This window comes from Gallinula chloropus, assembly GCF_964237585.1.
Source record: "Gallinula chloropus genome assembly, chromosome: 5".
In the NCBI taxonomy this organism is placed as follows: Eukaryota; Metazoa; Chordata; class Aves; order Gruiformes; family Rallidae; genus Gallinula; species Gallinula chloropus.
In genome coordinates this window covers 64,323,871-64,340,032 of record NC_140090.1, presented here as the reverse complement: position 1 = coordinate 64,340,032, position 16,162 = coordinate 64,323,871, and the positions used below count along the sequence as shown (strand labels likewise).

The following is a 16,162-nucleotide window of genomic DNA, read 5'->3' as shown; positions in this document are numbered from 1 at the left end:
GTGAAGAGGACATAGTGCAATTTACACTTGTGGTGATGTTTAAACAGAAGAATAGATTATAAGTAAAATGTAGAATAGTTTAGAGGCTAGAATGTGATACTCATTCTTACAGTTGTTTTTAAAGAATATCTTAGCAAAATATGTGTGTTGTCGCTGTAAGAGTTTTATTGCCTGAAGGTTATCAATAAGTGTACTTGCAGATACCATTTTAAGTTACTAGAAGTAAAGCTGAGTTTTTTAAAAGTAACATTTTGATGATTTATTGCACATTTTAATAAGAGCTGAAAAATATATTTTGTTTTCATTTATTTTCCAAATATGGACTTGGTTGTAAAACTACAAGGATGGAATTCTGCCTGGATTTATTATTTATTTTAATGCTAAGTTTCATTTTTGAGTTGGAGGACATATTTTTCTGTTGTAGCACTCTGGAAAATTGTTTCAAGTAATTTTTATTTTCTTTTTACTTACCATTAAAATATCTTAAAAAATACAGGAAAGCAAAAATCTGTCAAAACCATAGTATACTTTCATTGGAAAAGTGGGATATTAGTATATGGAGTTATGTATTTCAGCTCATTTCTTATTTTAAAAGTATAATTGAAAAAAAAGAGAAAAGTATTACAATGTAAGTTTTACTTGGCTAAAGTAAATCTATAAGTATATAGAAATGTTACCTTTTATATGTATCCTCAATACAATGGTATCAATAAGGTCACCTTAAATTCCTTGTGAGAATCAGGACTTTACTTATAAAGAAATTTGAAGTATGTTTAATATCACAATATTTTCAGATCCAGATACTGTCCTCAGTTTCTTCTAAATTACTGCTAAATATGTAGTATGTCAGATACCACAGCATCAGACTGCAGGTGGCTTTGAAATGTTTTATTTCATATGGAGGGCAGAAGTGAATGAGGAGCCATACGCCCTCGTGAATGGTTGTTTTATGACAGGTAGCTATCAGTTTAGTGCTGCATTTTATTCTTTTTGCTTCACGTTAATTTTTAATTATAGTAATCATTCTTTGGTAGCAATACAGATCAATACAACTACATCTGCTAGGATGAACTGTAAGCCCTGGCTTGGAATCAACTTTCTTGCCTCCCAGGCAAGGTTTAGTTTCTCTAATTGACTGGTGCGATCTCACTGAAAGGAAATTTTCTGTTACCTGAGAGATATGTTCCTATTCTGATTGCTTCAGTACTTTTCAGTGGCTGATAAGTCTGTATTTTTTCATAACCTCATCTGTGTGCAGCAGAAGTAACACATTCAGAGCTTTAACACATCAAAACAAACAGTATTTGAAAATGTTGTATGAAGCACAGAGTCTTTGGAGACAGCTAGTGCCCTGAAGTCTACTTTATACAAAAGAGATTAACACCATTATTCTGTGTATAATCTCTCCAGCAAAACACTGTCGCCTATTTCTGTCAACAAAGGGTTTCTTTGCTTTGGCAGCTGGAAGAAATTTTAGTTGTGTAGGCAACAGAACATGCCTTTATAAGTTGCAGAACCCAATTTAAAAAATATTTTGGAAGGTAACTCCAGTTTTGAGAAGTTAAATTGTTTTCATTAACTAAATATTTTTTTAAACAAGCGAAAAAGACTAATTATGCCTGCTACATGTGGCACACTCGTAACCCATGGGTGAGGAAGGTTCACTATTTTACAGTGTGCCTTTTGGAAAGGTGTGTCATATGCACACCCCACTGTTATTTAACTGATTAAGAAGTCTGACCGTTATTGTATCCAGATAACGCACAGTCTAGGAGTGCGTTTTCTTTTTGAGAAAGGTGGAGGTGAGCAGTGTTCTTACTGAAGAGTGTGAGTTCCTAAGACTGATGTATACCAAAGAAAAGGAAATAAAGAGACTCAAATATAGGCTTAATATTTCTGGTGGTATCATACCAAATAAATTTTGGAAAATTTGCAGGAGGGGGTGGGAAATAGATACCACAGCATTTCACTGTGTAATGAATCACAGAAGCCATATTTCTGGTGGAACCAAGTTATAAAAGTCATAGACAACATGTGAAAGAGATTTTAATTTTTTTATTTTAAAAAATGTCTGCGTTCTTCTTCAAATCATTGAATTACATCACTAGATAATATTGTATTTTGATTTAATTTTGTTGTTTTCCCCAAGAAATTGTTAACACAGAAATTTAAGTTAAGAAATAACCTGCTTTAACAAATATTGCATTGTATTACATTTTACTTTTTATAAAACCAAATAAGAAGTAAAAAAAATTGTCAAATTTTTAATTTGGTAGCTGAAGTACAGCTTCTGCTATTCTCAATTTCAAATTTACCTACATGGAAGAATTACATCATTCTTCGCAACTTTAGTTTGTATATATTGAGATAACTTGAAGCAGCAGGGAATTTGAACCCTCCTTACCTACATGGCAGGGTAAATGCAGGTCTCAGGGAAGAAGTGTACATGTGTGCAGATCCCTGTGCCAGGAGCTGCTTCCCTCCTTGGTTACGTGGCTGAACACATATGTGTCCTTGGTGCCAGTGTCTCTGACATGTGGTGTACCCAGGCTGTGCAAACAATTTCTTATCATCTGACTGAGCAGATGCATGCTTGCATTGCAGGACTGGATGTGATTTCTGCCATGTTGATGGATAGCTGTATTTTCTTTATATCTGGGGAAGAATGGCAACAAGGAACAAGCCATTAATCACAAAAAACAATCATTAAGCCATCAAGGTGTTTCTTGTGCCCATCTAAGGACTGCTGAGCAGCAACCTCAGGAGAGCACCTGTCCTGGTAGCAGTTATAATGACCTTTGCCAGTGTTAATTTTCAGTGTGGTAGCTTACACTTTGTAGTTGCAAAGCACAGATAATTGAAACAAATTATTAATGTTAATCAGTAAGTCAGCATACAAGAATGCAAAGAATCAAGCCTCTCCTAGTATACTAAATGAAAAGATTTCTTCCAGATTCTTGCTTTGATCATTAGACTCTTTTAAATAAGCAAACATTACTTAGTTGCTAAGCCACAGACTGAAATTCATTAGTGTGTTAGCACAAATATTGGAAAAAGAGTACTAAACCAATATTAGATAGGGGACCTGTGCGTAGGCTGGAAGTAATGCAATGAACGTGACACCAGAACGTTTTGAAAGATTGCTCACAGTGATTAAAACCATTTCCGTTTGCAAAACCCCGCCCCACTCAGCAAGAAAAATTACAAACCCTGAGTAGATCTGTTTTTCTGCCACTCATATCTGTAAGACTTTACTGAAAGTACAATAGATCTAATAGTCATAAGACTATTTTGTGTATATCTTTATTTTAAACATTGACCAGACGTACTGATGTGTCATTTTTTTGTCTATGGTGATCCTTAAAACTGTTTTTCATGTGAATGCTTTTAACTATAGATTGAAAGCCAGAATGCCATCTTATCTGAATAGCCTGTTTGGGAACTCAAAATCTTCACAGATCAGTTTTGGATTCATAGATATTTCAGGTTTAATGCATAACTGCAGTCTTTTAACATAGTGTCTCTTTGTAGAGGCTGTTGAACTTTACAAGAAGTCATGCTAGTTTGGAATTTTTTGATTTTGATTGTCTTTAGCAAATGAACTAACAGTTCATGCTTTTGCATTCTTCACAGATCTTCAGCACAGTGAGAGAAGAAGAAGGAACAGAAGATACTTTAGAATATTTTCCTCATCTTCTGAGAAAGCTCCCAACATTTGATACAGACTGTATATGCAGAGGTGATGGCTTTGGTTCAAAACCATGTGTAACATGTGCTTGCTGTCGATATCGTGCCACTTTACAGAGGACTGCCCTCTCTAACTATATAACTGGTGCTTTATTAGAAGCAACTACATCATTAGGAGCAAGAAGTGGTCTTTTAAATATCTTCGGAGGATCAACTGGAAGAACAATGCTTAAAGGTAAGGAAGATTTAATGTTTTTGAACAATGTCCACTATTAAGTATAGGCCGTGTTCTCAAATATAGAATACTGTGAAATATTCTATAGATTCTATACTCATATATCAAGTTAATAGATAAAAAAGGTTTTTATGTTCTCAGATATTTTCCTTACAATGATTATGTGTCATAATAACTGGCTATGTTAGTTCAGTAACGTAAAATTGCATGTGAAACTGAAAAGGTTCTTACTGCAAAACAGACGCCTTTTCAGTTTTCTTTTTAGAAACATTCTTGTCTGCATCCTGTTGGTCTAAGCTGCTGTTGGAAGGGTGTTCCTTTGTGTAGTATTTCACATTTATCAAGTGCTCCTGCCTCATGGGCTCATTTGGTTCAGGACTTGAGAAAGGAGTATGTACTCAGTTATTGCCATTATACAACCAGTTGTCAGCATAGCACTGTGTTTTAAGTATGATTTACTGTTGGTTGCCTTCTGGATCTATCATCCTTATAGTCTTACATAATTTCAAGCAACGTTTGGGGATTTATCATCATCTGATACTCTGTAACCAAAGGATGTCCTGTCTCAGTTGTACAATTGCAGAATCCAGGCACGTGGATATTAGGGCTCACCCCAAAATTTACAGGAATGTGGCAAAATCAGTACAGAATTCTCAGTGCAGTCCCTTAACCAGTGCAGATACTGACCTCATTTTTGCAGACAAATAATGATGCAGTTTGTGCTCAGATCAAATTGTTGGTTTTAATCTCAAAAATTGGCCCTTTCTACTTTTAATTAGTCTCTCTTTAGATGAATCAAATGGCAGAGGCAGGCATTAAAATGGTCTAAGAAAACAGGTGCAGGTGGCTAACTGTAGCATCTGAGTGAATTTTAGTAATAGATTGGGCAATGTTACTAAGCTTCACAAGCCCTCATCAGCTGTGGGAGGCAGATATATATACTGCATAGTGTCCAGTTTTGTTTGGGTTTTATTTGTTCTGGAGAGATGAATGCTTTAAAAAAAATAAACATTTACATTCCTCGTGACAGCTCTGGAAAGCAAGGTTAAAAGAACGGAGTTGTGTACTTGTTGGTGCAGTGTGGTGGACCTTGTTCCTACAGAGTGGGAGAACACAGGGTTTTGATGTCCCTGATGTGATGGAGACACCAAGGATATTCCATACCCTGGGTATGAATGTCAGCCTCCCATGGAGCATGTTGCTGCAGTGCCCAAAACGCCCAGTTGGAGACTGTTACTGCAGAGCTTCAGGCTCCAACCAAGTTCTTAAATGGGAAGTAGCTGCACATTTAGCTTAGGCTCGCTGCCATGCTAATATGGCTGTATCTGTGTGCCTGAGCTAGTGACTGCTAGTGACTCTGTGTACCAGCACACCTTGCAGTAGTTTGGGGATTTCCTGTGGTGCTCGTATTATATGGTGTATACTTATGACCCCAAGGATGTGAGAGCTTAAAGACCCAGATCTTAAACTTGATTTGCAATTCCACAGACAACCTTTGTATATAGTAAAGATTTGATCTATGGTGTCTGTCTCCTTTGAAGAAAAGATGGGCTGCAGCTTTAGGGTATTGAAGTTTTCTGCATGTGGAAGATTCATGTTCAGGTATATTACAGTGATATATCCGAGAAATTACAAGGGTATCAGCAACAGAGTTCTCTCTAAAAACTTGGTGATGTTATTAACTGAGATGTTAGCATTAGGAAGGAAATGCAACAGTATTCCAGATTCAGAGCTGTGGTTTTTATTCATGGGTATGATACCCCTCGCCCCAACTCATTGGGATGAGGGAGAGAATCAGAAGGGTAAAAGTGAGATAAAGTTGAGATAAAGACAGTTTAATAAGTAAAGCAAAAGCCATGCATGCAAGCCAAGCAAACCCAGGAATTCATTCCCCACTTCCCAGGGGCAGGCAGATGTTCAGCCATCTCCAGGAAAGCAGGGTTCTGTCACACATAATGGTGACTTGAGAAGACAAACACCATCATCCCTTCCTCCTCTTTGCCCTGCTTTTACTGCTGAGCGTGATGTCATATGGTATAGGATATCCCCATGGTCAGTTGGAGTCAGCTGTCCTGGAGGTGTCCCCTCCCAGCTTTTTGTGCACCCCCAGCTACTTGTTGGCAGGTCAGCATGGGAAGCAGCAAAAGCCTTGGCTCTGTGTTAGCACTGCTCAGCAGGAACGAAAACATCCCTGTATTATCAACACAGTTTTCAGCACAAATCCAAAACACAACCCCTACAAGCTACTCTGAAGAAAATAAACTGACCCAGCCAAAACCATTACAATGGTGATGGTGCTGTTTCCATCGGTATTTGTGGTGTGTAGCCCCCAGAAGCTTCAAACTGTTGTGCATTTCATCAGTGCCTTACCAACCTCTCTCATACAAGATACCAAGCAGTCTATACAAGCTAAGAGTATTATGTTGAGAAGAGACAAGGAGATGAAAAGGCATATGTGCTTTGATGGTGAGAGGTTTTTAGTAACCATGTAGTAATTTCAGTTCTGTGCACTGTCCTGAATTAGTATCAGAACAGCAAGAAGACTGACCCCTGCTCTGATTTTGGTTCTACTGTTTTGATCAAGAATAACAAATCTTTCTTGTTACTGTGTTTCACAAGCAGTGACAGGACAGGTTTTGAAGTGTTGGCTTGCTTCCACAAAAATGTCATGCATAGGTTCTCAGGTCTTTGTATTTCGTTTATTTACTTTCTGTATTAGAATGTGTCTTAGGAGTTTTTTTTCCTTTAAAAATGTACTTGAAAAAGGATTTGCAGTGCAGGAATACGTAGGAAGTTGTCATAGTACAATCAAAGGCCCAAGCATAAGGCTCCTGATGAAAGTGCAGGCCAGAACTGATGTGATGGTCGTTTCTTTCAGAAAGAAATCATAGAAGTCTGGTTTGTGCAGGATAGTGCAGTGTAGAGACACAACCTGTCACTGATGTATTCAGATCTGAACTGGAGTATTCTTATGATGAAGTATAGTAAAACATTTTTGTGGTGGCTTCAGTTAAACAGATTTACCTTATAAAGACATGCTACATAAAGCATAAAGCATTGCATGTTACTACTTACAGTGTTAAACAATGAAAAATACTCTTGCCACTGAATGCTTAATTTTGTCAGAGTGTGTCCTGAGTTAGAGATCTTTAAATTGCCTTAGATGTTTGTATATGTGTTTTGCATTTCAGTTCAGTAACTTAATAGGACTTCATGAAAATATTTACCTGTAACTGAGGCAAAAAACAGGTATATAAAATATGCTGTGATTAATATTTTGGTTTTGACAATTTATACATTGTCATGCTTTTTATTTGGATGTACCATTTCCTTTGTGCAGGTGTTATGCAAATACATTTTATTTGATTGAAAAATATATATTATCTGGGTAATTCTAGTTTTATTCTGGAAACTGTTTGGAAGTAGGAGGGTTATATATGCATCTTCATCTGAAATTACCTGTGACAAATGATTTGAAGAAAAAGGTGTCTTGATAATGTTTATGAAACAAAGTTTAGTTTAAGTTAGTTACCTTGCAAGTAAACATAAAATTGTAGGCTTCAATTCACAACAAATTTTGTTTTAAATAAGTAGTTCCTTCTTTTCCAAATTAGGAAACAGCTTGGTCAAACTTTTTTTTGGTCATGGTTGGGGAATATTGTGTTCTGACCATGTTCTTTTGGAAGTTCTTTTCCTGTGCTGTCACAGAAACATGACATGCTGGTGGACGTAGAAGCCAGCACTGAAAGGAGAAGTCGAGTAATCCACCTGCACAGTTTTTTCAGTAAGAGATGGCAACATTTTCATGAGAGCTATTTGAACCTGTAAGGGAGGGCTTCCATTCTACTTGTAAAAATAAAATGAACAAATCTCCAATGTTTTATTATGGAGTTCATGTGTAGGCTCAATGTAGTAATGTCATTAAATGCATGGCTGTAAACTGGGGAATATCACTTAATGGGACGTGTCTGGGCAGCAGGCATAGAGCCTGGTGGCTTACCCTCATGCCTTTTGGCTTTGTGGGGACTGCATTTTTAGTGGGAAGAAAGTCACAAGTCATTTAGAAAGTTACATGTCAGCTTAAGTTCACTCTGAAAGTGGTAGAAAAGCAATGCATAAGGGACATAGAGTGTCTGGACTGCTGAATTCCACTCCTCATGATTTCTGAATTGCTCTAAGGGGCAGCCCAGATTCATACTGCTTTGAGTATATCCAGTCTTGTGCTGAAGACGTGTAACTTGGTATCAAGCTCTGTGTCGAGTAGATGGGTGTCTTCCACCAGGTAAAACCATTCCTTAGTTTTGTGATGGCGAGCTCCAGTAGAGACATGAAACTGTGGACACAATTTATACTATTGTCAACTCTAGAGTAATCATTACTGCACTTGAAATGATTTTCAGTACTTCTTAAACAGCTTCAAAAGTGGAAGTGAATTTGTTTATTAAAACCAAGTCTGTACCAGTTATTCTTGAAAAGATCTCAAGGGCTGTCAGATTTATGCTTGGAGGACCTCTTCGGTACAAGACAGCATTCCACTACTTTTTCTTCAAAATGTTTGCAATTCCTGGAGATAAAGTTCAGCACGCTCTTGCATAATCTGTTTAAAGAGGAGCCCATTACTTTAGTGGGGTGTGTCCTTCATGGTTTATAAGGAAGATTTCTCAGAACCTTTATATGCTGTGTAGTTAGGGATTTTATGTAATATCTGTCCCAGAAATAAGGATCTTGCAAGCATAGAGTCCCTAATGATGGGATAGACTCGTGGTTTTATCTCTCTCTAGCACTAAGCACATTGTGAGTTCTTCATGTTCAGTCCTCCAGGAGTTTAGTGACCTGAGCAACAAACCTTACAGTCACAAGTAGTTGTAACTCCAGGAAATACTGCTCTAAGATTCTGTTTGGTAGCTAAGGACACTAAATGCTTTGAGTCCCCAGGGCTTGGATGGCCTTGTGGGCAGATCAGCTGCCCATGTTATTAGTTCTAGAGAAGACTTCCAAACATATCAGACCTCCCAGTCACAGGGATCTGGGACTGAGATTCTTCAAAAACTCATGTAGAGCCTCTGCTCTGTAGGAGACTCATCTCTTGGGTCTGAAGCAATAAGCCTGCAAGCCCTGCTCTCAGATGGCTCATGGAGCTGTCAGGCTCCCGACTGAGGTTCTGCAACTCCTGGTAGCACAGGGGCAGCCTGAGAGTGGGCTCCCGGGAACCACAGACGCCTGGAGTTCCCACAGCTGGTCAGTGATGTTCACATCCTTGTCAGCATCTTTGTTACTACAGAGAAAATCGTTTTCATGCATGAACACTGAAGACATTTCAGCTGCACTATTTTAGCACCTCTGTATGTAACTCAGAATTTCTGGTTAGTAAGAAGTTTTGAGAATGTCTTCAGTGGGATTTGGATTGAAACCAGATTTCTTCCCATGGAAAGGAAATCCTGCTTCTCAGCCTGTTCTGTTTCTCACAAATTGATTGTTACAGAAGTTTGTTCATAGTTGTGAATGGGCCAGAACTTTCACTTGAATTGTATTTGAAGACTCAGTTATTGTCACAGTTCATGTGGTGTTGACGTTTTTATGCAGAAAGTAAACCAAAGCTTGGGATCTTTTGTTTGTTTAGTTGATTTTTGTTGGTTTTTGTTTGGTTTTGGTTTTTTTATATTTTAAATTTTAAAGAAGGAGCTAGAGTATATGAAAATGTGCTTTGTATTTCATACCTGTATCCTGAGTATTGTTAGAAAGCAATTTGTATCCTTCCTTTCCTGTACCCTTGGCCTCGCCTGCCCCCCTTATAAGCATGAATTCCATAGCTTTGTAATCTAAGAAAAACAAAAGGGAAGTAAAAGGAGTTGTCTGAGGATGGGACAGACTGCAAACATTTTGTATCAGTATTCTTTTCACTTTAACATCTTTCAAAGCTGTTCATGTCTGATGGTACTTTCTTAAGTGATATACATCAGACTTAGTCACTGTTGTTCATCTTGCGGAGAAGGCTCACTCAGAACTTGTTAAATGGCAGCAATTTTTGACCAGGAACAGAAGGAAACTGACTTGTCATGAACATGGAGGCAGACTGTATTGATCTTGAGAAAACGGATTTCACTTCTCCTTAAGTATTTAGAGATTACCTTTTTTCTGTATTCAGACTTTACCATCAGCAGAGATTGGGTAGCAAACAGGTTTTCCCCACTGTTGTTTCTTGTACCCTTTGCACAAGGCTTGTAGTTAAAATATTGGGGAAATTTCAGGATTCCTGAAGCTGAGGCAGTTATCTGACAGCTACCAAGGGACATCTGTGACTCTCTGGAGGTGACTATGGTGGCTGTCTCCATAAACTATCAGAAGGAAAAGACTGCTGCAGTCATCTCCCAGACCTGTCCTTGTCTGGTCAGGCCTGGTTATGGTCAGGTTGGTCCCAACAAGGGCAGTAGAAGAAGGACTTAAAGAAGCTCCTTGCTAACATAAATTTAACAAAAACTTCTTTTAATCCAATTCTACATGTTTAATACATTGTAGAATTAAACAAAGAATTAAACTCTGCCAGCATAGCTTTTCTTATCGTCCTCTTTCTGGGTCAGTAAGGTGTATTACTGCAAGATGAAAAGATAAGTAGATTAAACTTTACTAATGTAAGCAATCTAAGTGGAAAAAAATCCAACTAAAGTATTTTTGTCTGTAAAATTGTTCCTTTGGACAGAACAGGCACTGCTACTTGCCGTGCAAGAAGGTACATGTTTGTATGGATCTGAATGCTGTAACCAGTGTATGGAGTTGAGTGGTTAAGAAACAGAACTAAGTTTCAGAAAGTTTTGCATAGATTTTAATTCAAATAATAGCATATGGCAGTTGGGTACAGTGATGATGATTTTTCAACTTGTGTGACTGATTCTCTGCTTACAGCAGTGTTTTGTTGGTAGTCTGTAGCTGTTGTTTCCAACAGCAGAAAAACCTTTAAATTCATAGAGTCAGTCTGTGCTGTTAGAGCTTCTTTCTGAGGAAGGTCTGTGGATGAAGGCTGAGAGATCATGCTAGTTTTAAAATCAAACTTATTTTTCCTGAAGCGTAATTAGTCTTCAGAAAAATGAAATAGGGTTCTAACTGCAGATAGTTAGTCCTTGAGCTGTGTATTGTTGTTTATTGTTTCAAAGGTCTGAACATTTGTTTGAATGGGCCTTGTAAAAGTAGTGTCCATGGGAACTTTTTGAAGTGTAGAATGGAACTTTTTCAGTATGTTTATGTTAGCATGTCAATCATAAGCAAAAACCCCAAGGACCTCAAGCCTCAAGATGACTTGAGTCATCTCTAAAGATTCCCTTGAAGCTTTGTTTCTAGGAAACAAATTAGAAGAAAAATGAACTTTTGTGGGATAATGTTTTATTTATATCAAGACAAAATCATTATTTTTATTGTTAAATTCTACAGTTTTCTTCGTAGAATCAAGAACATCTGATTTTTTTCTTTATGGTTTCAGTTATTTGCTTTTATACTTAGTGGAACTTTCTTTAGTGTTGACCCTAAAATGATGAAAAATGTTTAATTTTGTACTTTTGTGTGGAGATAGCATTTACATGCATAAATTAAAAAATTTGTACTGTATCCCCATGGGGAAGCTCCTGTTATCATAGTTAACAGGAATTCTTCAGAAATCTAAGCATACCGGTTTTCAGGTGGAAGTTGGAAAGCACAGTACGTTGTCATTCTTTCAATTAAAGAGAGAATATGCTGGCATTGTAAATGAAAAAATAATGGTGCGTTGGCGGGGTTCCACGATCGTTCCTCCAGTAGAGGTTTTTCAGACAAGACGTATATTCACCGTATAAACAAAGTGACTGTAAGTGTACTGCTCGCATTCCAGTTCTGCACAGATTGCACTCTCAGACTTCCTGGGGAAATGGAGAAAGGTTTCTTGTGGCAGTGAATTGTTTTTCAGTCTTGTGTACTCGAGCAAATTTCATAACTAACTTTTCACTGATGTAGTCCTGCTGCTTATAAAAGTGATGTAAACTGTGTGTAGACAAGTCTAAGGTTAGAATGAGGAAAAGAAGTGATAAAAATGCCAGAGGCTGATATTAACGGCTGCTGGGATCAAGGCAGAGCTTTGGTGCCTATGTAGTTTACTAATGCGGATGCCGCCTGAAAGGCTGTGCTCTTTTTAAGTCCCTCTGTTTGTAATTTCTTTACACTTAATCACACTTCTGGAACCCTTGGGTAGGTTTTCTTCATCTTTGCCTCTCAAAGAAACTTTTTTTGGATTGCTGCCTAAGTCATAGCCCTTTGTCCCGTTGAAGCTAATGGTTTTGTTAGAGACTCCAGTGCAGAGTGCCTGATGGCTGTGGAGGTAGGGCATTTGCTAAGAAAGAAACCCATGTCGCAGTTTTTGTAATGCTTCAGCTGAAGTTTCCTAAAACAAAACTTACTCCGTTTATTGCTTTTGGCCTGTTTAAACAACACTGATATAAATATAACTTGTACAAAAGCTTGGGTGTAGGCTAACTTACTTCTTAATATATTTAAAGACAAAAACCCAGAAGAATTTAAATCGCTTTTGTTTATAACTCTGCTGTCAAAATCAAATGCTTTTAGTCTTAGCAGGATGTATGCTCGCTCGTCCTTAATTTCTAAACTTCCTTCCATTTGAATCCCAGTGTTTCAACTTTTATCTGGGGAGGTGGGTAACCTGACCTTTCAGTGAGCCAGCCAAATGCATGTCTTCTTCGTGGCTTACACAAGGCACGTCAGTTATGCGTTTTGCCACAGTTTGTAGCTTTAAACTGAGCAGCTGTTGCCTGACTGTTAGTTTGGACAAGTGCAGCGTCCAGACTTTCTGTGATATTGGAAGTACCTGCTCTTCTGGCATATTAGGAGGAATCTAAGATTCAATGGAAGACACATTTGCTGGTAAGATTTACATTTCTGTGTCCCATAGCACACGGTTCTGATTATACGTAGATATTTTAAACAAAGGGGTAGGTTCATTTCCAGAGTTGGAAGTAGATTAGGTAGGCTTCTAATCTAAGGTTGAATCTATAATGTCTGCATTTAATAACAGTGCTTTAAAGACACTTAAAGCTGTTGCTAGGAGGAAAATGAATTAGGGATTTAATATAAACAATAGGATTTTAAAGTCCTTGCTGAGTCTTAAATGTGTATGTTGTATTTCAGCTTGTTTGAAATGGAATGTAATATAAATATTTATAAGTAATTTAGGTATACTTTGGATTTATGCGGTTCACATTGCAGCTATCTTGATATCAAATTGTGTCATGGTACTTTTGTTTCTTTCTTATTCTACAAAAATAAGTGTTATATGCTGGACAAAGTATGAATGTCAGATATGATAAAAGTTTTTCAAAGTACTGGAACCAGGTAACTATCTGCTTACCTGAAGTTTATAAATCACTCATGTGTTTCAAATTAGTAACATATTTTTGAATGTAAACCAACTTCTGGGGTTTTTTCGTTGGCAAGCTTTTGTTCTTAGATCTTGAGTATACAAGTTTATAACTTGTTACCAGTTTGTGTTTTGTAGATGTTTATGTCGGTTGATTATTTTCCCTTTCTGAATGGTATTAGTCCCTAGCAGCACGTAAAAGAAATATTTTGGTCCTGATTGGTCATAAAGAAACACCAATATTTACACATGTTTTTAAACTGGCATTTGTAACTTGAATGAATCTTCATAATATTTTCCTCCGTGAAAGGAATGTCTCTGATGTGCTAACGCTCCCATTTCCCTCATTGTACCATGAGCTAAAGGCATTCAAAGAGGTAGTATCCCATTGCAATAGAAAGGTTGTATTGGTTGTCAACACCTTTATTTTCACCTCAGTGATTTAGACAGCACAGAAAAAAAAAAAAAGCACCCTGATATCAAATGTATCTCAATTGCAAAATAACAGTGTTTTTAATCCCTGTATTCAATCAGTGATAACCAAATCTGATCTACCTAGTAGAATTAAAGGAAATTGAGGGGAAAATTATGTTAATTACAGAAATTTTAAAATTATAAATTCAGCATAGACCCCACCTTTGGTAGGCTGATTTGTGATGTTGTCAGCTTTAATTTGAGGTAGAATGATGCAAGCATTTTCTAGAAAAAAAGCTGATATATGAGTTTTTGTTAGTGCATAATTTGGTTAGTTTTTATTTAAGAGGCTTCATATTAACAGATGTTTCTAATGTTTATCCACTTTGGAAAAATTTTTATATATAAAAATGCATTACTATATGTTTTAATAATTCTGGAATAAGTGTGATTTATAAAGCACAAAGTGAATACACTGTGACTACAAATCACCAAAACAACAATAAAAGAACTAGAAATACAGTTTGACGTTGTAAGTACCTTAAATTGCTTTTTGAGATTCATTTTAAGGGGTTCAAGCAATTAGTACAGCAATTAAACGTTATTATCCATCATTTCCCATGGACTTGATACAGGAAATTTCATGTCCATTTTTCATCCTTTAAGATTAAGGTGTTAACATTAAGGTGTTAAGATCTTCTGGAAAGGGGATAGATCTGATGCTGGTGCATTGAGTCTCCTCTCTTCCCTCTGCCACCGCTCCTCAGTCACCATTACAATTTATCTTTCCTCTGACATTTTAGGGTAAAGCATAGATACAAACCTTTTGACTTAACCATAGTGCCACAGGTGGAAATAATGTCTTTGGAGAGAATTTCTTTGAGGGGTGGTAAAGAAATCTCAATCTGGAAAACCTGTAGTTTTGAATGCTTTTCAACATTGTTGTTAGATTTAGAGAAGATTTGGTGTGGTATTGTTCACCTGTATTTGCTTGTTCAGAATTAAATTGCAAAGTTCTGCAAAGAAGTTGGATTAAGATTTCTTGAACATGGATATTTCCTTTTAAAAATGGTGTAACTGTCAAAGTATCATAAGCATCTATGACCTTCCCTAAAAATTATTACAATATTTTTTCAAATAAATTTCTTAATGAGTTTCCAGAAGTTTCAGATTGGAATTTGGAATAATTCAGATTGTACATCTTTGGGCAATGAACCTGAAAATAACTATATCTAAAACGTATAACCTAAACTATGTGAGGTTTTTTTGATCACACTTTGTTTTGTAGGATATTTGTAGGTAATACTACCACTTCTTATTACCTCCAGCTATGGAACTGCAGCCATGACAACTATATTGAGACTTCTGCAAATCTCAGAAGGGTTTAATATGCCAAACATCCAAGTTTACTTTCACATACTCCACCATCCTAAGCTGCACAAGATCATGCCAGAATTTGTAGATTAAAGACTTGATATAGATCCTTTTAGAGATCTTTAAAACACATTTTTATTGGTGAATAAATAAAACAAAACCAGTGTTAATAAAAACCACAATAAACTGTTATGGCATTAATAATTCAAGCTGAAAAGTCAGTGCCGTGTCTAATTTGAAATTAAAAAGAACAAAAAATGGTTACTGGGGTCAGAAAAGAATACATATGCCATATTTTTTGGAAAGAGTTACATCACAGTCATTAATTCTGGTTTTGTGTCAGTGTAGGCACTTTCTTAACTGAGAAAATGTAATTAGTATTTTGTAAACTTATTTGTGGTGTCATACATTAAAGCACTCTTATTTAATCCTAATAGTGTCTTAAATTTGAGAGAGAAAATGAATATAAAAGTAGAATTTTCTTACAGGTTTCAGATCTTCATAATATGCTGTTCTGAAATAACTGTGAAGTAGAATGGATTGAATTAAATCACGTAGTTCTTGTCTGCCTCATAAGTAAAAGATTTGCAAATGTAAAACCTAAACGCTGTCAACAGACCATTCAAATATATGCACACAATGACACAAAAAAGAAAGAGGTGCTGGCTTCAGATACTGGTTGTCTCTAAGATGGTGGTAGGATTTTGCACACATGCTTAGTGTTCAGGAGGAAAAAACTTGAGGAATTTTCTCTAACCATATATAGAGTGAAGTGCTTTAAAAATGACAAGGAAAAACTAAAATATATTTTTAATTCCTGTATGCAGAGATACAACTAGAGCTGTGTCTGTAACTTGGCAAAAACCAAAACTATTGAACATCAAGAGAAATTGTCATTTTGTCTGTGTGGAATTACATGATTCAAAAAGTACAAATACAGATCAACTTCAGAATGAAAAGTTGATGCTTTCTATGTTGAGGATATCACTTTTGCAAAAAGCTATCAACTGATTGGCCAAAACATTTGGATAAACTCAATATAAATTTTCGTAACAAAAATA

General features: G+C 36.6%; 1 protein-coding gene across 1 annotated transcript in view; it reads left to right on the top strand.

The window, feature by feature from the left end:
• PLCE1 (phospholipase C epsilon 1) overlaps positions 1–16,162 on the top strand; it is a 123,979-nt gene that overhangs the window by 38,438 nt on the left and 69,379 nt on the right. The window contains exon 2 of the mRNA XM_084264921.1: positions 3,634–3,922. Coding sequence (XP_084121047.1) covers positions 3,634–3,922 — 289 coding nt within the window. The remainder of the gene's footprint in view (positions 1–3,633; positions 3,923–16,162) is intronic.